Source organism: Panthera leo, chromosome B3, assembly GCF_018350215.1.
Source record: "Panthera leo isolate Ple1 chromosome B3, P.leo_Ple1_pat1.1, whole genome shotgun sequence".
NCBI lineage: Eukaryota > Metazoa > Chordata > Mammalia > Carnivora > Felidae > Panthera > Panthera leo.
The window spans coordinates 131500922-131523610 of record NC_056684.1 but is presented as its reverse complement, the minus strand read 5'-3'; the positions used below and the strand labels follow the sequence as shown (position 1 = coordinate 131523610).

Here is a 22689-nt window from a genome sequence, read left to right as displayed (position 1 = left end):
GAAAAAGACACACCGGGTGAAGTTTAGACGCTGCAGGATCATAGGTGCAGTGTTTTGCCCAGGGACACCCACTTAAGCCTTAGAGTCCAGGCCTTTTGGGGTGGAAGGGCTGGTTGCATAGGCACAGATCAGCCACAACTACTGAAATACCAGAAGAAAGCAGGTGTTCAGTACACCAGGTAGACAAAACAGCCTTATTAACATAGGGACCATTTCAGAAGTCAAGTTCTCACACACTTGCAAGCAGGCCCTTCTAATGATAGCAACTTCAGGCTTGTTTATGTTAACTCTTTACTGTGCAAGCCTTAAATCAAGAAACAGGAAGGTGAGTGTGGAGGAGTAAGGCCTCTAAGATGAACTTGGAGAAGGAGAAGGGGGTTAGGAATCAGGTGCATGGGGCTTTGTGCATGGGGCTTTGCAGGTCATGGAGAGGAGTTTGGATTTGAGCTAAGTGCAGAATTCTTCATGGAGAGTGTTAAGGGAGTGAGTTGATCTCATTTATGCTTTGAGAAAATCACTCTGCACTATTAAGGATGCAGAGGAGAAAGAGAAGTAATCAGAAAGTTGGGAGGCTGTTATAATAGTCCACGCAAAAGACATTTTTAACTGAGGTGGCAGGAATGAAAATGGAGAGAACGCTAGACAAATACAGAATGTATTTTGGAGGGAAAGCCAGTGGTCCATTCTGATGAATTGGATGTGAGGGCATGACAGAAAGTGAGGAATCAAGGCTGTTAATTTTTTGCTGGAGCGGCTGGCTCACTGAGACGGGAGAATACTTGCAGAGAGACAGTTGAGCAGGAAGAAATGCAGAGAGCTGAGGATTAAAGGGAATGCAAGAAGACTGGTAGGTTTGGGGGTGAGAAAATAAGCTCGTGTCTGGTAGCTTCTATGTTGTTCATTTCATCAGCTGAGGGTGAGGAGGTGACAAAGAAGGTGGAGGATAAAGTTTTGAAATGGTCAGTTTGGGATGTGGGAGAGTGAATACATAATAGAAAATACATAATTACCCTTTGAATCCATTAGACGTTTTGTGAGTGGACACTAAGGGGACATCTTCTCTGTCTGACAAAGCCTGCCTAAGACAGTGGTAAGAATTTGACATTTTTGATCCTTAAGGCAATTCAAAGGGAGAATTCTCTGTACCCCCAAACCCCCATTTGTAGTTACTGTTTGTCATAATGGTTAGTTGTCCATCAAGTGACTTTAAGGATCTTCCGTGTTGTCCTGTATGACAGAAAATCAGGAAATACATTCATCCTAAGGTTGGTTGCATTCATGGTCACAAAAGGGCTACCAGTACCAGTTAGAACTACATGCTTCTTTGCTTTCATCTAGTTGGGAAGCAGATAAAAACCCTTTTTCAGAACCATGAGCTTAAAAGTCCTTCCGTTTAGCCTGATTGAGTCATTTTAAGACACAAACCAAACCCCAGACTAAGAAGACCTGGGGAGTACCATGTGCTGATTGGCTCAAATCTGGGTTACTGAACTAAATCACTGCTGCTGGGGGCAGAGAGTGGGGAGTGTGAGTGTGGGTGGCTGGGGGTTCGGGGAAGTCATCACAGCAGGCTTAGACTGATGAACTGAGCAAGCAGGGTCTCTCCCTGAATCACTTGCTCTACATAAGGGAGGGGGGGATTCCTGAATAAAAGCATAACTTTATTAAGAAGGAAGGAGGTAATGGATAGTGGGTATGCTGCAAGGAGTTGTCCCCTGCGGAAATTAAAGAGTGAGATACAGTTGGTACACTTAATGGCCCGTACTAAAATTTTGTTAAAAATACAGTTTTTATAATACTACACCAAAGGCCAAGTAGAGGATGGAGAAGGAATATCCTTTAAAACTTTGGTTCTTATAAGATCCAACTAGTAATTGAAAGAGACCCTTGTGGCATCTCTATACTGGACAATAAGAGTCAGGAATGCTTATAAAGTCAGTGGGATTGGGGCGCCTGGGTGGCTCAGTCGGTTGAGTGTCTGACTTCGGCTCAGGTCATGATCTTGTGGTTCACAAGTTTGAGCCCCACATTAGGCTGTCTACTGTCAACATGGAGCCCACTTCAGATCCTCTATTCCCCTCTGCCTTTTCCCAGCTTGTGCCCTCTGTCTCACTCTTTCTCTCTTCAAAATGAATGAACATTAAAAAACAATAAAGTCAGTGGGATTGATTTTCCAGAGACAGCTTGATATGATGGAAGGAGCACGCACAGAACCTGGATTCCGAGGGCAGCACACTGAAGTGCGTGTGACTTCGGGCCTGGCTGACTTCATAGGAAAACACACCTGCCTAGTAGTGGAGCTTTGATGTGTGTCCTGTTACAGACCTAGCCCGTGACAGGCACCCGTTAGCCGGTGGCATGTAGGAAGGGAAAGAGAAGAGTGTCTGTGTTACTCCAGCATCGTGAATGACCCTTTTTGAATCATAGAAAATCAACTGTAATGAACATAATTTAATCTTTCTTTAGTAAGTTAGAAAAGCCTTGAAAATTTGTAGTGATTGGGTAGCTCAGTCAGTTAAGCATCTGACTCCTGATTTTGGCTCAGGTCATGATCTCACGTTTCATGAGTTCGAGCCCAACATCGGCCTCTCTGCTGACAGTGTGGAGCCTGCTTGGGGCTTCTCTCTCCCTCTCTCTCTCTGCTCTCTCTCTCTCTCAAAATAAACTTAAAAAAAATTTTTTGCAGTGATTTAAATCTTAAATACTGTCACTGAAGGAAGTTTAGAACAGTCTAAATATGTAGCAGTCCCATGTCATGGTCATACCTGAATGTTGTAAAACATAAATTTCAGGTATACTGTCGTTACCATCTCATTTAACTTTTTATGAAAGCCTGAAAAGCTCAGTAATTCAACTTTCTTAAGATTACTTGCTATTTAATTTTTAGATAAATAAAAGTATTTGTAGTTTTGACATATTAAATTTGGAGGCAAAACTGAATGATGTTTCTTAAAAATCCATTATCTGCCTCATCACATTTAGGCAAATAAAGTCTGTGGATTGCCCCCAGGTGCTTTTTGTAAACATATACAAATGTTTGAGGGCACCTGTGTGGCTCAGTCAGTTAAGCATCCAATTCTTGGTTTTGACTCAGGTCATGGTCTCATGGTCCCTGGGTTCAAGCCCCGCATCGGGCTCCACGCTGACAGCATGGAGCCTGTTTGGGATCCTTTCTCTCCCCTTGTCTCTTCCCTTCCCCCACACTTGTGCTCTCTCTCTCACCCTCCCTCCTTCAAAAGTAAATACACTTAAATAAATAAGTTTCTATATTATAGATGACCTATATAATATTTATTACTGGCAAAAAATTATAGACTGATCTAGTATATATTTACACTTTAAATCTAAGCCACCTAACATTATTCGTTGACATTAAGTTTACCAGTCCCTCATATCCTTTGACTTCTGTTGAATAAAGAACATACTAACTTTTGGTCCAGTACTTAAATTATTGTGCTCAATTTTTCACACATAAATACCATATGTTACTACATGGTAAACTGTTCCCATACAGTTTTGATTTTTTACAGTTACATCTTTGAACAGGTTTTACTTCATGACCTCCAGTCCCTGGTTTACTATATTGTAATTACTTTGAAGGACTGACAGATTAATCATTGTATGCTATAAATTGTAGATTGTATACAACATAGTTTAAATTTATCAGAATGTTTTCTTTAGAGACCAAAATGTCTTTCTTCATCAAAAGATACCAAGACAGCTTATCTTATTAAACTGTCTCTGGGCACCTTGGTGGCTGCAGTCAGTTAAGGGTCTGACTCTTGATTTTGGCTCAGGTCATGATCTCATGGTTATGAGATTGAGCCCTGCTCCAGGCTCTTGCTGAGTGTGGAACGTGCTTGAGATTCTCTTCTTCCCCCCCTTTCTGTCCCTCCGCTGTGTGCTCTTTCTCAAAAATAAATAAATAAAAATGTCTCTATTTTTGCATTATTTGTAGCGGATTTATAGTTTGAAACAAACCCACTCTCGTATTTCAATTCTTTTACTAAAAGTACTTATGTTCTAAGACTGAATTAGCTGCTGAAAATGAATACATTTTTATGGGCTGCAGTTCATGAAGAAAGGACAATACAAATCCCTGATTTTTAAGTTAGAAAATACAGAGAACTGGGAAAATTTTTTAAGCAGCAGAAATGGGCTATACAAGATGAATAACAACAAATACAATTTTTTTATAAAGATTAGCAATTTGGGGACACCTAGTTGGCTCAGTCAGAAGAGTATGCGACTCTTGATCTTTGAGTCATGAGTTTAAGCCCCATGTTGGGTATAGACCCTACTAAATTTTTTTTTTTTACTTTTTAAAAAAAATCTAAATAAATAAAACAGATTAGCAGTTTGGGGGCACCTGGTGGCTCAGTTTTGTAAACAAGGATCTAGCTTCAGTTGGATCATGATCTTACAGTTCTTGGGTTCAAGCCCCACATTGGGCTCTCTGCTGTCAGTGCAGAGCCTGCTTTAGATCCCCTGTCTCCCTCTCTCTGTGCCCCTCCTCCATGTGTGTACTCTCTCTCTCAAAAATAAATAAACCTTAAAAAAAAAAAAAAAACAGTTTTATTTCTTCCCTGAAATCTTGTTTAAAAAACAAAAATTGGCACCTGGGTGGCTCAGTCGGTTAAGCGTCCAACTTTAGCTCAGGTCATGATTTCACAGTTTGTGAGTCCGAGCCCCGGGTCGGGCTCTGTGCTGTCAGGGCAGAGCCTGGAGCCTGCTTTGGATCCTCTGTACCTCTCTCTCTCTCTGCCCCTCCTCCACTTGTGCTCTCTTTCTGTCTCTCAAAAATAAATTTAAAAAATTAAAAAATAAAAAAACACTGTTTTATAAAGTGATGTGAACTTGGCTTTTTACCAGATATCTGTCTATATGGTTGAAGATTTCTTTTGAGATCTGTTCACATGGTGTCCTTCCTACCTGTTGCCTTTCTCAGTTTGTGTTTGCTTTTCATCTCCCCTTCAGATGAGATACTGAGTAACAGTAACTAATGTTCAGAACTAATGTTCAGATAGCAGATAACTGAATATACTCTGATATTTAATTATTGTGTAATATTTGTACATTTCTCCACATAATTATATAAAGATTTAACAAGTATCTAAGACGTGTATTTCTGAATAATTTAAAGTTTGTGATTGCCTAATTTTCTTGTATAAATATTATTTTCTCAAAAATGCAGTGTGAACTGTAGCCTGAAGTAGTATTCTGTATTTTTGCCTTTCCTTCCTCTTTCCTTTTCTTTCTTTCTTTTATTATTTTTTTAAATCGAGGTACAGTTGACACACGATGTTACATGAGTTCCAGGTGTACAACATCGTGATTGGACAAGTTTCCATGTTCTGCTGTGCTCACCGTGGGTGTCGCTACCGTTCATCCCCATGCGATGTCATTCCAGTCCCATTGACTGTATTCCCTATGCTGTGCCTTTTATCCCATGACTTGTTCATAACTGGAAGTCTGTATCTCCTGCTGCCTTTCACCCATTTTGTCCATCCCCCTCCACCCTCCCCTCTGGCCACCATCAGTTCTCTGTATTTGTGAATCTGTTTCTTTTTTTCATTTAGTCTTGGTTTTGAGCTATTTTTTATTAAGTACACAGTCATTCTTTGGTACATACTTTTCCGTGTTTCAGAAAGTATGCGTCAGCTGTAGAAATGGAAACATCTGTAACAGGTATATTACAATTTTTGGATTTTATCATTATTTAGCTACGGCTCCTTCTATCCACATCTGGGATGCAATGAACAAGCAGACTTTATCTATACTGAGATGCTACCATTCGAAGGGAGTGTGTTCAGTCAGCTTCAGTGCTACCGGCAAACTCTTGCTGTCTGTGGGGCTGGACCCAGAACATACGATTACCATTTGGAGATGGCAGGAAGGTAGGGTTCTTTTTTCTTGGTGATTTTTAAAACTAAGAATACCAGGGTGATATGAACTCTGTTTCGTATTTGCTTTAACTTAGTGATTGAAATCATTCTTCATTTCAGCCCTGCCACACACACAGTACACAGCTGGTATCACTCACTGTATGTTGCACTTTAAAAACTCAGTGAAAGAAGCTCACGAAATAGAAACATATGCAAGTTACTAATACTATACATAATCCACTGCTCTTTCAGTAAGAAACCATATGTAAGTCTCCTTGTTAATTCTTATTTGCTTGGTCATGGAGGGTGTTAAGAACGGAAATGAAATCCCAAGTGATAATGAAAGATGAACAGGATAATATTGCTTACCATACTTTAGATAAAACTTCCCAGTTACGTGGCTGCTACAAAAAGTGAAGTTCACAGAGCTACATAGGAGAAAGTAAGATGTGATTTCTAAAATCTAGAATGGCCCTTCAATGATGATAAAGCTCCCATTAATACACATGTCACTTGAGAAAGTATGTAAAAAGGACCTTCTCCGCCAGTAATCGTCTGTCATCTGGCGGCTAGGTAGCGATGCAGAGGACACGCACAAGTATTTGTTTTTTGAACGATATATTTTGAGTAGCTGTTCGATCTGGCAAAAACTATCTTAGTTCCTCTGCTAACTCAGGTAACTTTGTTGTCTCTTTTTATCAGGTGCCAAAATCGCCAGCAGAGCCGGTCACAACCGACGCATTTTTGTGGCAGAATTCCGACCAGATTCAGATTCCCAGTTTGTCTCTGTGGGAGTCAAACATGTGAAGTTCTGGACACTGGCGGGAAGGGCTCTTCTTAGCAAAAAAGGGCTCGTGAGCACCCTGGAGGATGCCCGGATGCAGACCATGCTTGCTGTGGCGTTTGGTGCAGTATGTCTCTTAAACCACGTGTGCTTGTGGAACTCTGAATCACGGCAGTTGGACTGCTTTGAATTTTCTTGCTTCAGACACATAAGCCACATTCGTGTTGTCTTGTGGCACCGTGACCCACTAACCATTCCATATGTCCCAGTCCTGCATGTATTCCACCTTTCAAAATCTGATACTTTCAGAAATCAGGGAGTAGGAAAGAAAATTAATGAGGGAGAAGGATTATAATGAAACATTTCAGTCCTTGGGCCACTGCCAGCCATTCTCAAAAGCCTTCGTTAATTTTCTAATTGTCACCCTAAGTCCCCTAAAATTTCTATCCTTCTAGTAGTTCCTCATAATCCTAAAAATTTGTCAGAATGAAGAAAGATGAATCAAGAAATGAAATTTTTCTAGTGTTTAAGGTGGTACCTGAGTTTAGGATTTCTTTTGCTCTCTATCAGCTTAACTCGCTGCTTATCACATAGTTGGAAGTGCTCTGGGCCAGTGCAGCTCTTTCAGAGTAGGAAGGAGAGCAAGATTCCCAGTCTTCACAGAGTGTTCCAGAGCCGTCCCTGCCCCCACATCCCATTGGGCTTGTGGTTTACAATCCACATCTCTAATACCCTGAGCCCTGGCCACACTTTTTAAATCCTTTGGTACATCAAAAACCTTGGTGGATCTCTGTACTAAAGTGTTTATGGGGCTGGGAATGTAACGCACAAAGAAAATTATACTTTTAGAACCTTTAAGCACATGATTTTAACAAAAAGATCATTGAAAATGTTGGTCATACCATGTCAAACTTCCGTTAAACATTTTGGGGATTCATAATATAAGATGGGTAGGGTAGTTCCTTTCCAGAAGAAAAACCCACACATTCAAATGCTTCTGGCATTTAATTTGCCTGTGTTGACTTAACTTGTTTCATGTATAAAATTCCTTATGTACCCAGTTGCCTATTCCCAATAGAAAATAAACTTGAAGACTAAAATATTAGTCCTGATTGACTTCCAGTTAAAGCAGCAGTGAAATCAGAATGTTTTGTTACATAGCAAGATGGACTGATGTTCAGTTTAGGCCTGTTTGAACACCCTCCATGCCTAGGGTTACAAAAAAAAAAAAAAAAAAAAAAAAGCAAGGGAAGTAAAATCTTGGTTTCTACGCCTAGAGCATTTACATTCTGATTGAAGATAAGGCATGAATTAATGATGCTCCTAGATGACAAGTATAATTATCGTTATCCAAATAGGTACAGAGAATATGCATGACTGCATATTCAAAGTAACATTAAATTGCTGTAGGCAGGGGCGCCTAGAGCATGCGACTCTCGATCTCTAGGTTGTGAGATTACTTTAAAAAAATTGTAGGGAAATTAAACATAGAAACTATGTTGTTGTCAGAAAGATTAAAGAAAATGTTTTGTTGTAATTCAAAATCTTACTTTCCTATTAGTTCTTTCCATATCGTTTTTGTTGAAAGATCTTGGACCAGTTGCTCTGAAAGTGAAACTAAAATGGATGAAAATAGCACATGATGCAGAATGTAATTTCTCCAGTTTCCGCATAAATGAACTCTATCAGGATTGCATTCTCAAAGTGATCTAAAGCACTATTACTTTGGGTACCTTATCAAATTTATCTTATGTTGTATTGCAGAAATGCACTGATTTTTGCCGTTTTGATTTTAAGAAATCATGGCAAATGTTAATTTCATATATAACCTCATGAATTAGTGAAATTTAAAAAACTCGTACAACATTGCTATAAGTTGTGTACGTAGTTTTACTTTCTGTGGCAAAATACTTTATCAAAACTAGTGAAATGTTATTTTCACTTCCTGTTCCTACTCTTTTTTTTCACTCTCAGTTACTGATGACCTCAAGTTATTTCTCAGGCAGCTGGAGGGAAGCAGCCTAAAGGGACGATGTAAACCAGAATTCTAAAATTTTGCATTGGAGGGAAACTTGGTGCCTGAACTCCCTCGTTTTACACATGAAAAAGCTGATCATCCTAGAGATTAAAAAACCTCACCGAAGGTTATTCCAGCAAATAAGCAACAGAATAGACTAAAAGGCCCTGACAAAACTAAACCTCAAGTTCAGACCTGAACCCGGCTGCCGGGTCCATGGTTTCTCCCACTGTATCATGTTCTTTGTATCTGAGAAGGTGAGGTAGGCCACACTTATGGTAGAGAATTGCATCTGTTTCAACTCTATTTGAACTTTTGATGAGTTTGTCTCCCCCTTCCCCGCTCCTTTTCAGAATAACTTGACGTTTACAGGTACCATCAGTGGAGATGTCTGTGTGTGGAAAGATCACATATTGTGTAGGACCGTGGCCAGAGCTCACAACGGGCCTGTGTTTGCCATGTTCACCACACTGCGAGACGGACTTATTGTGACCGGAGGCAAGGAAAGGCCGTGAGTCCTGTTCCCACAGCCTTACCACACGTTCATGCACTGGGGGCTGCCTGCAGTTTGCAGTGAATTATTCTAGTTATTTCTAGACTACACGGATCATCCTCTCTGACCTTCTTCCTCATGTGCTTTGCCTTTATTGCCTTTTATGTGCCTTCCTGTTGACTCTTAATTTCTTGTCTTAAGTCACTTCTGATTTATTTCACAGTGTAAAGACACCTTAACCCCAACAGTTGGGGCGATAGCTTATTTCTCTGAGGTATGGTTTAGGTGGTTATCGTGTAGGCAGAGAACTGATTTCCCTCATGTCTGTATGCCTGGATAAGTATTTGCTGGGGAAGAAGTGACCCATGGGAGAATCTTTGCCCTCAAACCCAGGACGTATCTTGACTGCCTGCTCTCTCCTTTTTGGCCCAAACAGACACTGAGGGGTAAGGTGCATACAGCTGGCGGCCTCAGAAAGGTGTGAGGACACTAGAAACAAACTGCCTTGTTTGCTTTTGCTTGAGGCAATCTCGTTACATAAAATACTTGTTACATAAAATTGTGTAAAACAGCCTTCAAAATTTAAGTCTAACGAAAGACGTTTTTCTGAGTGATTTGAAAACCTCCCAGAAGAAGCCAGATACTAATGGATTTTCTGCCAACATACTCCTATTCTTGTTAAAATGTAGTGTTTGCGGGGCCAGGAAGCACGCACATGTCCATCCAGGATGAGGGAACCCACCTAATCAAACACCAGTGCAGCGGCTTTTGTGTTTCACAAAAACGAACCCCGTATTGTGGTCCTGGGTGTGCTTTTCTCCTAAGACAAGCAATTCATCTAACAGAAAATAAAGGAATACATTTTTCAGTTCTCCCAAGAGAAAAACCATAAATGGGCTATGTTTTCTCTTTTCTGTCTTACCCTGACGCTGGTGTTTCCCACACGCCTTCTGTTCAGCACACCTCTGCCCATTAGTAGCCTGCTGGATGGTTTCAGTGGGTATTTTAACAATGATACGAAGGAAAGCGCACCCCTTTTGGCCATTAAAGATCTCTTCTATAGCTTAGCACCTCTAATCCTGTTACCTAGCCTTACGTTTGCATTGTCATTTTAACATTAAACATCATTCTGCACATTTCCTTAATCAAGAGGATACATTATATGGGGGCGGGGGGATGTGGAGAACTAAGGAAGATTACACTCATGTCAGAAAAATGAATTTTCATCAGGTAAAATTTGCTTCAACTGAATGGCTCAAATACAGTGTATCTTAAAGTTGCCACAGAAAGTTTAGAGACTACAAAAAGTGAATATCGGGCTCCCCCCCCCCTTTTTTTTTTTTTTTACTGTTCTGCTTGTATAATTTAGTATTTGTTTGTAATAAAAGTGATTTGTAATAGCTCATAAAAATGCTTATTTGGCTTGGGTTGCTCTTAGGTCAAGAGAAGGAGGAGCGGTCAAGCTGTGGGATCAGGAACTGAGGCGGTGCCGAGCCTTCAGGCTGGACACGGGACAAGCCACGGACTGTGTCCGCTCCGTGTGCAGGGGCAAAGTAAGATGTTCCGAGAGCCGTTCCGGTGCAGCCAAAAGTAGAGAACGGTTATTCTTGCAGTTCCCTCGCCCTCTGCAACTTGACGAGTGACACTTGCAGAGGAGTCTGCTTGCTGACTATGCTCTGCCTTTTCCCGGCTGCACCCGCAGCCCCGCGGGCAGCGCCCGTGTGCCGTCTGCCTCCGGGCCACGCTTAAGATGAGAAGCTACTCCCCGGTCTCAACACAGTATTTAAACCTCCATGTTTTCTTGAATCTACTAATTCAACCGTGGTGGGCAGCAGTGAAACTTCTTGCCAGTTGAATCAATTTTGATTAGAGCAAAATTTTGTTAAATTTTATTTTTAAATGTACATTTCTTTTTTTAATTAAAACATTTTTTTCATGTTTATTTTTGAGTGGGAGAGAGACAGAGCACGAGCATGGGAGAGGCAGAGAGGGAGACAGAATCCGAAGCAGGCTCCAGGCCTTGAGCTGTCAGCACAGAGCCCAGCGTGGGGCCCGAACCCACGAACTGTGAGATCATGACCCGAGCCGAAGTCTGATACTTAACCGACTGAGCCACCTAGGTGCCCCAATGCTCATTATTTTTGAGAGAGAGAGAGAGAGAGAGGCAAGCATGGGGAGGGCAGAGAGAGAGGGAGACAGAGGATCCAAAGTGGGCTCCACACTGACAGCACAGAGTCCGAGGTGAAGCTTGAACTCATGAAATATATCATGACCTGAGCCAAAGGCAGACACTCAACTGAGCCCCCCAGGCACCTTAATTTTGTAAGTACTCAACCCCCCCCCCCCAAGCATGGGGCTCAAACTCAAAACCCCCAACATCAAGAGTCGTATGCTCTACCCAGCCACCCTTTTAAAAAACATTCATTCCTATAAAAAATTTGGACCATGCATGCACTGACAATAAGTGTATTTATAAATTATATACATGTATTATCTTCAGTCCATGTATTAATTAGGCTTTTATTTATACTTCTTTTTTGTTTTTTGAAGTTTAGTTTGGAGAGCGAGCGAGACATGAACAGGGGAGGGGCAGAGAGAGAGGGAGACACAGAATTGAAGCAGGCTCCAGTTGTCAGCAGAGAGCCTGACACGGGTCTCAGACTCACGAGCAAGGAGATCATGACCTGAGTCGAAGTCAGACGCTCAACTGACCGAGCCACCCAGACACTGCTATTTATACTTTCTAACTAAAATGTAATACTTTCGGGGCGCCTGGGTGGTTCAATCGGTTGAGCGTCCGACTTCAGCTCAGGTCACGATCTCGCGGTCCGTGAGTTCGAGCCCCGCGTCGGGCTCTGGGCTGATGGCTCAGAGCCTGGAGCCTGCTTCCGATTCTGTGTCTCCCTCTCTCTCTGCCCCTCCCCTGCTCATGCTCTGTCTCTGTCTCAAAAATAAGTAAAACGTTTAAAAAAAAAATTAAAAAAAAAATAAAATGTAATACTTTCTTCCTGTATCTTAGCGCACTTGCACCTCTTTGGAGATCATCAGATTAAAATATAGTCAAAGTCAGGGCTCTGTCTTAGAGAATAGTTCTATTCTTTGGCAGACTCGGGGCTCTTGCAGATGTGCCTCTAGTCAAAGAAAAACCTCATGAGCTAATGATGGGCTTGCTACTATGTTAGTTCAAAGCAAAAAGTTCTCTGAAAGGTCAGTAGGGTCCTTAAGTTATTAAAAGACATTGCTGTAATTACGATAAATATATCAATCCCCTTGTGTTTCAGGGCAAGATCCTAGTTGGGACAAGGAGTGCGGAGATCATCGAAGTTGGAGAGAAAAATGCAGCCTGCAATATTTTAGTTAATGGTCATGTGGATGGGCCCATATGGGGACTAGTGACACATCCCTCCAGGGATTTTTTCCTTTCTGCCGCAGAAGATGGGACAGTGAGACTCTGGGATATTGCTGATAAAGTAGGTACAAACAGTTTTTGGCTTTTTTTCTTTTAAGTTACAATTTCTAAGGAGAGTGTAAGTCCCAAATTGCTAGCACTATTTGAGAAGAACTATTTGAGAATTATGTTGAAAAGGAACTGGTTTACTTTGTAAGTACTTAATGTAGTTTTCTGTGGCTCTTTTGGTTCTTATGCAGAAGATGTTAAACAAAGTGAACTTGGGACATGCTGCTCGGACCGTGTGTTATAGCCCTGAAGGGGACATGGTGGCTATCGGAATGAAAAATGGAGAATTTATTATTTTACTGGTGAGCTCCCTAAAAATATGGGGAAAGAAGAGAGATAGACGATGTTCAATCCATGATATCAGGTTAGTCAACAAATGGAATAGAATTTCTAGTATATGTATTCTTAAATGACCCGGGTTGCATTTGAAAACAGGTCCTCATTAGTGCCTATAGCATTTTATCACATCATCACTTGTACGCTGAAATATGGCTTTTGTGTACTTACTTCTTGCCGAATTATTAATCTAGTGGCATCAACCACGGTGCCTTATAAGAGCATGTACTCAGGGAACGCTTGACGATGAAGCGTCACACTGGACAGGTCCAGCAAGTTCATCCTGCTAAGAATGATCTTCTGCTGCACCGAAGAGAGCCATCTGTCCTGTAGACGTCAGCCTGGAAACTAAAGCTGCAACCCCAACTCTCAACTGCATATATAGTCACTCGTTTAATTAACACCCATCAAACATCTATGCCCCAGAATCTGAATTAATTAAACTTTAAACTTTTCTTGAACCTTTATATTCCAGTGCTTAAGCTTATCTGGACAGTGGCTACTATTTGCCAAGTGCCTCTGTGTGATCAAGATGGATTCCTGAATCTGCTTGCACCCTTCACCGAAAAACCCTTTTACAAATGAAACCGTCCTCAGGACTTCAGTATATAAACTTCTTGTAGGTCCCCCATTCCCCTCAAGAACCTGCGTTGTCCCAGATCACTTCCCATGATCACTAGGCATATACTCGTGTCTTCAAGTAACTTCTTCCAAGCTTCAAATAGTGTCCCTTCACCAGATAACCTGAGGGGACTTAAGCAGGTCTGTGTCCTTTGCTGTTAAGATACCATGATTCCAGATGAAAGAAACCTATCTTGGTGAATTTGGGGAACTATGTAACTTAGGAGTTATGTAATTGTTAGTGGCTTTTTCAAAACCTACACTTTTAAGGGAATTGGCACTTGAAATAACATGTAAATTCTGTTCCATGTAACACAAATAGAATCTCCATACACACAGTTGTGTCCACCAGGTAAATCTGCTTGAGGCCAGATCACACACATACTTGTTTTTGAGGTAGAATGGAAGTTACTGGTCTTAAATATTTATGATTTCATGTGTGCTGATGTATCTTTCACATATTTTATTACACCTCCAGATTTAGTCCGGATTCCCGGTTTCTGGCAGTGGGTTCTAGTGAGAACTCGGTGGATTTTTATGACCTAACATTGGGCCCCACCCTTAGCAGAATCAGTTACTGCAGAGACATTCCCAGCTTTGTCATTCAAATGGACTTCTCTGCAGATAGCAGATATCTCCAGGTACAGTACCTGTGTCCTACAGCCAGTTCACAGTAGCTGTTTTTACATTGTTAAGTGGATGCATTTAAAACTCCTGAGTTTCAGAGGGGCACCTGGCTGGCTCAGTCAGCAGAGCATGGGATTCTTGATCTCAGGGCCGTGAACTCGAGCCCCACGTTGGGCGAGAGCTTCCTGAAAAAACTCCCGAGTTCCAGAGCTTCTGAACTCTTGCCTTTGTTTACTCTTCACTGTTTCTGCATTCTTTAATATCCTGTTCTTCTCGGATCTTTTCTCCGTCTTCTTCTGACAGATTTTTGTAGTCATCTTTAATGTTCTTAATGTTAGAAATGTAAATGAAATAGCACGCTTTGCTAGTATACTCTAGCCTTCTGATGTGTCTCTCGCATTAATGGAATTCTTGTCCCATTTTAATACGCTGAAAGGTCTCCACTGGTTGCTATAAACGACATGTCTATGAAGTGCCTTCAGGAAAACCTGTTCTGGATCAGGCCACCATGGACAGAATTACTTGGGCCACATGGACTAGGTAAACTGGAAAATCCTGCTTCTGAACAGTTAGAGCCATTCCACTAGGAAACAGTGGTCAAGTTCTAAGTTTGTTACTGTTTCCTGAGTTCTTCCTAAGAGAAGAATGATATGCTCATGCTGGGACTCCTTGTGACTGGACATATTCTCATGCTTTATCAAGGTTAAAAGCCTTTGAAGATACCCTGATATTTTCCTTAACATATTAGGTTTAGTAACCAGCAATAAAAACACATACCGGGTACTGTTAAGCAATCCTATCATTTCTCTACCTAAACGAATGCAATCTTGCAGCGGTTAGAAATGAAATCCTACAAATTTGCTGTGTAACAGATAACCATGAGTATCCATCTTTTCAATCCATCAAATTCCTGTAGCATAAGCATCTTTATTAATTTTAAAGAACATAATTAAGTAGAAATTAATTACCAAAAACCTTTTTCAGTGTAGTACATCTGTGTTTGCTATCGTACATTTTCTTTATTCCTTCCCTCTAGTATTCTAGGAGATGAAGTTCTGGGAATCTGGTCCAGACATGCTGAGAAAGCCAATGTCAACTGTGCCTGCGTATCTCATTCAGGAATCAGCCTTGTAACAGGAGATGACTTTGGGATGGTTAAGTTATTTGACTTCCCATGTCCTGAAAAATTTGTAAGTTTGTGTTTGGTTTCGTTTTGGATGTAGTTTTCTAGTTTAGACATCTGATCATTAGTACTTCTTCCATAACTTAACAGCTTAAACATGTTAGTCTCCTGGTTTAGAAACACTTAATTTTCGTTCCTAAGATTTTTTTCAAAACAAAAAATAAAAGCTTTTAGAAATTATCTCCCCGTGCCCCCTAAGTAACACCATCTTTGCAAACTATCCTAATAGAGCTGTGATTATTAGACTTTTATTAAACCTTTAATCGATTTCCAAGTTTCAAATTCTCTTCCTCAAAGGAAAATTTTCAGAGTGCCTGGAGACATCTGACTGCTCAAAACGCCTGGTCTGTTAAGGTGCAGATCCAGTACTATGAAAAAACAATGTTTATTTATTTTGAGAAAGTACTCCAGCAGGGGAGGGGCAGAGAGAGAGAGGGAGAGATTGAGAACCCCAAGCAGGCTCCACACTGTCAGGACAGAGCCCGATAGGGTGCTCAGTCTCATGAACTGTGAGATCATGGCCTGAGTCGTAATCACGAGCTGGACGCTTAACTGACTGAGCCACCCAGGTGCTTGTAAAAAAGCATCTAATAACGCTGCGTGTGGTCTGAAGTGCCTACTCTCTCCGCAGCCCCTGTGATGGAGACGGGGTTCCGGACAGGAACCTTTGATTTTCACGTGCCTCACACATCCTAAGCTTTCTTTTTCGTTGTTTTTTCAGGCAAAGCACAAAAGGTTCTTGGGTCATTCACCTCACGTGACCAATATTCGATTTACCAGTGGTGATCGGCATGTCGTTAGCGCAGGAGGTGATGACTGCAGGTTGGTAACTTTCCTAGCCAGAGAAGAACGGACTATCTTTAGTTTTATGAAGAGATCTAATATCACTATATAACTAACTGGGTAGCTGGTTCTGTGGAGTCACGTACTATGAAATACAAAATAAAATGAATTAATGAGAATTTTTATCCATGTCATGATTTGAAAGCTCATTAAAAAACAAAATCTAGAAATATAATGAACTCTCACTGCATTTTTTTTATTGCAGTTTATTTGTCTGGAAATGTGTACATATGCCTCACTAAAAGATACGGATGCTGAGAAGACTGTATAAACAGCCTTGAGAGACCAGAATTACAGACGAGGAAAAAAAAAAAGGCAAACAGAACCAAACCCTGCATGGGCAAGTGGTGCTAACTTAGGATTGTAACAGGGATAAATGCCCAGAGTCATCGAAGTAGAAGACAGATAAGTTCAAGATAACTTGCTGTATGCACTGGGAGAACTGTCCATAATCCACACACTGCCAGACGGTTGCATTTCAAGGAAGGATGGAAAAAACACTTGGTGAAAGCCAGCCCCGTTTGGGGGGAGGGTGCAGACTTGGCAGACCTGCTGGGGAGGTTGACAGGACCGCGCTTCTCAAAAAACAACAACAAAGCAAGACCTTAAAAACCCAACTTGCATAGTTTTCATCTTTTTAAGCAAACAGTTTTTCTTCTTTAGAATTTCTAGTTTATTTTTAAGGTTCATTATTTAATGACTTATTTTTTTCCTCGTGTTTACATAAGGAAAGAAAACACACCATCACCCTAAAGGATCACAGCTTTTAAAAGGTGAACAATTATTTTCCCTAAGGAAACACACACAAGCTTTACCGGAGAAGATAATGCTACTTAAGCATCAATAAACCTCTTTTTATAAAGGACACTTTTCTCCTGACAGTTTTAAATTCAGGAACAAATCCAAAGTTAGTAGTATAGGAGCACTACATTTTCATGGTTGAGCTGTCGATCCTTTAATGTTCACAAGTCCTCTCTCTAGCTGAAAAACTAGAACATGATTATAGCTTCATCAATGAGAAAGTAGTATGCTGAACAGTCCTTTCCAGTGGTGTACGGGTTAAAGGTTTAGAGAGCAGTAATAGTTAACCGGGACAGCATACTGAATATTTAAAGATGTAGTCTAGTAGAAACACCTGTTTCACATGTACACTGAAATGTTCAAGGTCACATTTACAAAGTTAAACAATTTAGTAGCTCTTGGAAGTTTTTATAGCTTTTGTTTCTATTTAAAAAATTTACTAATTAGCTGTATGCCACCCCATAGGCTGACTTCCAGAAGGAATGAATACAGGTCCACCTGTAACACTTGTCTATTAAAATTCCTTTTTGGTGGATTAGGGCTGAACTCTTAGATCTTTATCCCTATTCACTTCAATGCTGCCAAAGATCAGTACTTGCCGTTCAGGAATTTGCTGTTTAGCCTGTCTGTAGTTTCCTGAAGATTGGAGATTATGTAGATTGCTATTTAAAAATATATTTTTCTAAGTGTGAAAAAGTTTAAAATGCTCTACTGGTCCTATGAATTTTTATTTTAATGTGTTAATTATCTTTGTAGCGTAATAGACCCCTTCAGGTTCTGGAAATCTGTTTGGCCTGAGCTCGATTTTGTATGCCCAACACCTTGGAAATACTAAAAACAGAAATAGCTGAATCCTATCACAGAAAGCCTAACCGGTGATTGAACATGGTCAGTTTTAAAGCTCTGAATTGTAGCTGTTGTCTGAAGGACTGATTAAGGCATGATTAAGCTCGAAACATAAGCTCATAGTCACATCAATGGATTCTCCTAAATTGAGCCAAATTTTAGAATACGCTAATATTAAATTTCTATCCATGTATATTATAAAGGGGCATTCAATAAATTTCCCTGAACCACCCTCTCCCTTCCCGTTTTTGAGCGTGTTGCACTTTCAAATTTTCCTTCTGAGCCAGGTTTGCTAGCTTTTGGCTAAAGAGAAATCCCATTTCATGGTACAGGTAGAAACTCTAGTAATAACCATAACAAAGTATAAAGCATAGAGCACAAAAATGCTTCCACTGCGTTTTTGTTCCAGCGGCCAGCCTTAATCCCTGCTGTCAGCTTCAGGACTCAAACTGTGGATTTTAAGTAGTTACCCCACAACCACCTTGTTTGTACCAGCCATCAGCTAAGGGAAGGTGAGTAACCGTGGTAGGTTATGAAGATTCTGCCCTGTGTTGTTTTTTTAACCCAGAGATTTACTTTTATGTGCAGTATTTGACTAAGCTCCTGAATTTGTAACTTGAGAGTCCTGGCACGTTTGGTCCTGTTTCTGTGTATAAACGCACGCCAAAGCACACCGTGCACGCTCGTGCACCACCGGCGTTCCTTTCCTTCTGGTGGTTCTTTTTCATGGTGGTTCACGTTAGACCAAGTTATCCAACAGACGTAGAGTCAACCTCAGCTTGCCCGTAAACCAGAGCAGCTGAAGGTAACAAACTCTTAAATGTGTTCCCAGGCAGTGTTTATTAAATGGCAAAAAACAAAACAAAAAAAACCCTGCTTTTAGCACGTCACTGACTTGTGAGATGGTTGAACCAAATCACTTAGGCTGTTTCCCGTTTGTGTTCTTTGTAGTGAAATTAGGAAAATGCAACTATATGCCATTTATAAATGAGGTTACTAAAAGTTTTTTAAGTTGTATTTCTAGAAATTTAATTTCTTCTGCAAAGACATAAAGCTCAATCTTAAGTAGCACTGGAATGAACAAATGCCTTAAATTCAGAGGAGTCAACTTTTTAGACTGAAGCAGAATGGTCATTTCACCCCAGCCTAACTACGTGAGGGCTCGGTCTTTCCCTACCAATCAGCACAGCGAAGTGCAACTTACAAATGGTTTAATAATTGGTTCTTTCTTCTACCCGTGGAAAAGCAATGGCCTCAAAACAGACTGCTGGTTTCATGCTCTTAAACATGGACTTTTTACACATGCTGTTTTATTATCCCTTGGGTATATAACTAATGAACTTTAATTTGGTCCTGAGAATGTTTGGGTCTTTATCTCTTTTGCATTAGTTCACTCTGTTCCAACCAACTTTTAGCTTTTTTTTTTTTTTAAAAACTGCTGTACATCAAGTCTTTAAAATCAGTGATCCGTTATTTAATTCTAAAGCATCTGACACTTCTTGCCTTAACTATTTTAAAAACCACACACAGAAAACTGGGTGTTGATTCAATAGTCCAAAAGTTTAGTCCTACTTTGCAGTTTACCCATCTGATTTCTGTAATTAGTCATTGAAAATATACTATTTAAATCTAATTTTTACATTAAAAAAATTTTCTGTGGATTTCTGAAAATGTTATTTTTCAGAATGTGAAAATACATGTATAATCTTGTGAGTTTAAAGTCTGTTTTCTGATACCTTCTGTATATAGAACTGTAAAAAAAAAATTTGTATAATTTTGTGATAAAATGCATTCCCAAAATATTTATTTAAAAAGTGTATGTTAACAGTAAAGCATTTGAAGGAACTGTTCCTGTTGTTTTGCACTTGCCATCGCAGCTGGCTTTCCCGGACACTGGTAAGGGACCGGCTATTTGGGAACCACTCACCAAAGCATCACTCAACCCCAAAGGCCTGTACTACCATGCTTTTCAAACTAAATTCGCTTGAAATTAAAAAGCAGGACTGAATGACTTTTTTCAGCTGCCTCCACACTTCTGGCCACGCCTGTTTTCACAGTGGATAACCCTTGGGAAAAGTGAGTGCAATCCAACTTTAGAGTTAGAATGCTCCTCTTACTAAACATGTATCAACATCATAGCCCCGGAATGGATTATCAGCACTGACAATATCACCACACTGTAAATGCTGAGACTGAAATTGCAGTGTACAAACAAGCCTCAAATGTTTTAATGGAATTTAGCTTTTCCTTTAAACTGTCTTTTCACAGTCAAAACAAAAAACACCCAATGTTAAAACCACTTAATAAACTTACAAACTAGAAAAATTAGACACTTCAGATAGGCAATAAACTTCATATTATGAAAGCAATATATATTCCAAGTTTCAAAGGTTTGACAAGTTCTGCAGAGTATCTTTCATCAGTAGATGGAAACTTTCAAACTCCACAATCTTCTCCCAAGTAGCACTGTCATTCACTGAATAAACAAAAAATTTTTAATTAATGCCTTACATCCATATATACATATACACACACACCTAGTTATTAAGATGATTTTTCACACAATGAACATCTGTTCGACAGATTTACAACATAAGTACCAGATTTTTTTACAAAAAATTCAATTGTATAAGGTAATGACGTAAATTCACAGGCCACACTAAAACTTTGTGAAATAATGCTAACAAAACGGATGTTAGATTTGTAAGCAGTATATATTCAGAAGGCAAATCTCAGCTGGAGATTACCTAGGTGAATAAGCAACCACTGGTAAAACAATTTCCGAAGGACCCTGTGTAATGAAACAGCAGAGAAAAAAATCAAAGTGATCATTTCTCCCAAGTCTGTAGATTTCTAATCCTTACCTGGTTTGAGGTCGAATCCATTTCAAGGCATGTCGTGGCGGTACAGTGATGGTGGGATGATAAAATGTGCAGTCAGGTCTGGTACACTGAGTGTTAAATCTGCAGTGCTAAATACAGACAACGGAGTTTCAACATTTTTTTAAAAAGGCAGTTTGAGAGAGACATATAGTCTAGTAATATTTTAATGCGGAAACCTTGAAAAATGAACCTCCCTCCCCCAAGACACAAAATCCTAGTCAAAGAATAACAGTAAGTTATCCGGCATATGATAAAAACTTCTAATCACCCTGCACATCTGACCCAACATCCCTTACAGTATCCATCCTTCACTGGACACCCTCATTTATGCCCAAATGCAGTTGGGGGAAGTGAAGGTCTTTCATAATGGCCTTCAGGGCCCAATTTCAGAGAGATCATTTCACCCTGAGCAACTAAACAGGTGGAGATACATCGATCTTTGGCACACAGAGTGAAAACCGTCAGGACAAATTTGGATGGTGTTAAGTGGCACCACGAATTTCATCATTGCAGTTTCCGACACGAGGTGGGAGAAAAACACACATACAGAAAAACCTACCCATAGGCTTAGGGGCAGAGAAGAATGGAAACTAAGCAACGGGGAGCTTCACCCTGAGAGCTCACAATACTGACATTAGTTTCAGACCACTTGTCCTAAGGAGCCAAACAGTGGCTCACCCGACAGCCAAGAAAGAATTTAAATCATGACCTTAACAAAAATGAGGATCGCAGGGACTGTGGGTGGGGGGACCATGGATACCCAAGACATTCAATTTGCTAGTGATCTTGCAGGTCTCAGAATTAAGAGTTAATCACTGAATCATTTTTGGGAAAATGAAAATTCTTACTTTTGGATGATAGAAGGGACATTCCATTTTCTTACAAGCAGGGAAATAACGGCACAGCTGACTACTAGAAGGTGGTGCTGGTGTTGTAACTGCTGACGAAGATAAGAACAAAGACTGATCAAATTTGGCAAAATAATCTGTCATGCAGTCTACTGATGTTTTTATGGCAACCGTTATAAAATTAAAATGAGGTGGGGCTGGGGCGCCTGGGTGGCTCAGTGGGTTAAGCGTCCGACTTCGGCTCGGATCATGACCTCACCGTTCCTGAGTTTGAGCCCTGTGTCAGGCTCTGGGCTGACAGCTCAGAGCCTGGAGCCTGCTTCGGATTCTGTGTCTCATTCTCTCTCTGCCCCTCTCCCACTTGCGCTCTGTCTCTCAAAAATAAATGTAAAAAAAAAAAAACAAATTTGAGGTGGGGCTCAGATGGTTTAGCGTCATCCAACTCTTGACTTGAGCTCAGATCATGATCTCACGGTTCATGGGATCAAGCCCCCTGGCAGGATCTACACCGACAGCAGAGCCTGCTTGGGATTCTCTCTCTCCCTCTTTCTCAAAAGTGATTTATATATTCATTAGAGAAAATACTTCAGAATGCTACTGGACAGACACACTTGCTCTTTAAAGACCGGTTAGGTGATTCTGGCACGATAATTCCTAAAAATAAACTCATATAAAATCACAAATGTCATCTTCCACCTAAATGTAGGTGCACAGGGTCACATACCTGGTTTTAGAGGCAGTACTGGAATTCTTCTACTCATATGAGTGAAGGGACAATCTGGTTTAGTACATTTTGCATCATATTTACAATTTGGATGAACAAACAAACACTTCTCAGCAAATTTACAATTGGGGAAGGCTCTATAAAACAAAAACAGTCACAATTACTTTTCTCAACGCATGATCAATTTTTTTGTAGATGAGGCTCCTCATACCCCATCACTACTTGTTTTGAGAAACACAGAATAGAAAAAAAGGGAAACTCAATTTTTTGAGGTAAACTCTACACCCAACATGCGGCTTGAACTCACAACCCCGAGATCAACAGTCACACTGCTCTTCCAAC

At 40.4% G+C, this 22689-nt stretch overlaps 2 protein-coding genes across 10 annotated transcripts in view; one reads left to right on the top strand and one right to left on the bottom strand.

Moving 5' to 3' along the window:
• The window catches only part of EML5 (EMAP like 5), a 185567-nt gene extending 166249 nt beyond the window's left edge, over nucleotides 1–19318 (top strand). For all 5 annotated transcript variants that reach the window (XM_042944025.1, XM_042944024.1, XM_042944023.1 and 2 more), the window contains 11 exons: nucleotides 5724–5897; nucleotides 6588–6796; nucleotides 9040–9197; nucleotides 10618–10732; nucleotides 12461–12649; nucleotides 12828–13000; nucleotides 14072–14234; nucleotides 14657–14760; nucleotides 15257–15410; nucleotides 16125–16225; nucleotides 16452–19318. In XM_042944025.1, the coding sequence (XP_042799959.1) occupies nucleotides 5724–5897; nucleotides 6588–6796; nucleotides 9040–9197; nucleotides 10618–10732; nucleotides 12461–12649; nucleotides 12828–13000; nucleotides 14072–14234; nucleotides 14657–14760; nucleotides 15257–15410; nucleotides 16125–16225; nucleotides 16452–16488 (1577 nt within the window). In that variant the 3' untranslated portion in view covers nucleotides 16489–19318. The remainder of the gene's footprint in view (nucleotides 1–5723; nucleotides 5898–6587; nucleotides 6797–9039; nucleotides 9198–10617; nucleotides 10733–12460; nucleotides 12650–12827; nucleotides 13001–14071; nucleotides 14235–14656; nucleotides 14761–15256; nucleotides 15411–16124; nucleotides 16226–16451) is intronic.
• Nucleotides 19319–20232: 914 nt separating this feature from the next.
• ZC3H14 (zinc finger CCCH-type containing 14) overlaps nucleotides 20233–22689 on the bottom strand; it is a 47090-nt gene continuing 44633 nt past the window's right edge. For 3 of the 5 annotated variants that reach the window (XM_042944019.1, XM_042944021.1, XM_042944022.1), the window contains 4 exons: nucleotides 22348–22484; nucleotides 21624–21712; nucleotides 20758–20864; nucleotides 20233–20369 (listed from right to left, as the gene is read on the bottom strand). In XM_042944019.1, coding sequence (XP_042799953.1) covers nucleotides 20363–20369; nucleotides 20758–20864; nucleotides 21624–21712; nucleotides 22348–22484 — 340 coding nt within the window. In that variant the 3' untranslated portion in view covers nucleotides 20233–20362. Of the gene's footprint in view, nucleotides 20370–20757; nucleotides 20865–21623; nucleotides 21716–22347; nucleotides 22485–22689 lie in introns of all 5 variants that reach the window. The other 2 variants (XM_042944018.1, XM_042944020.1) reach the window with 1 other exon arrangement.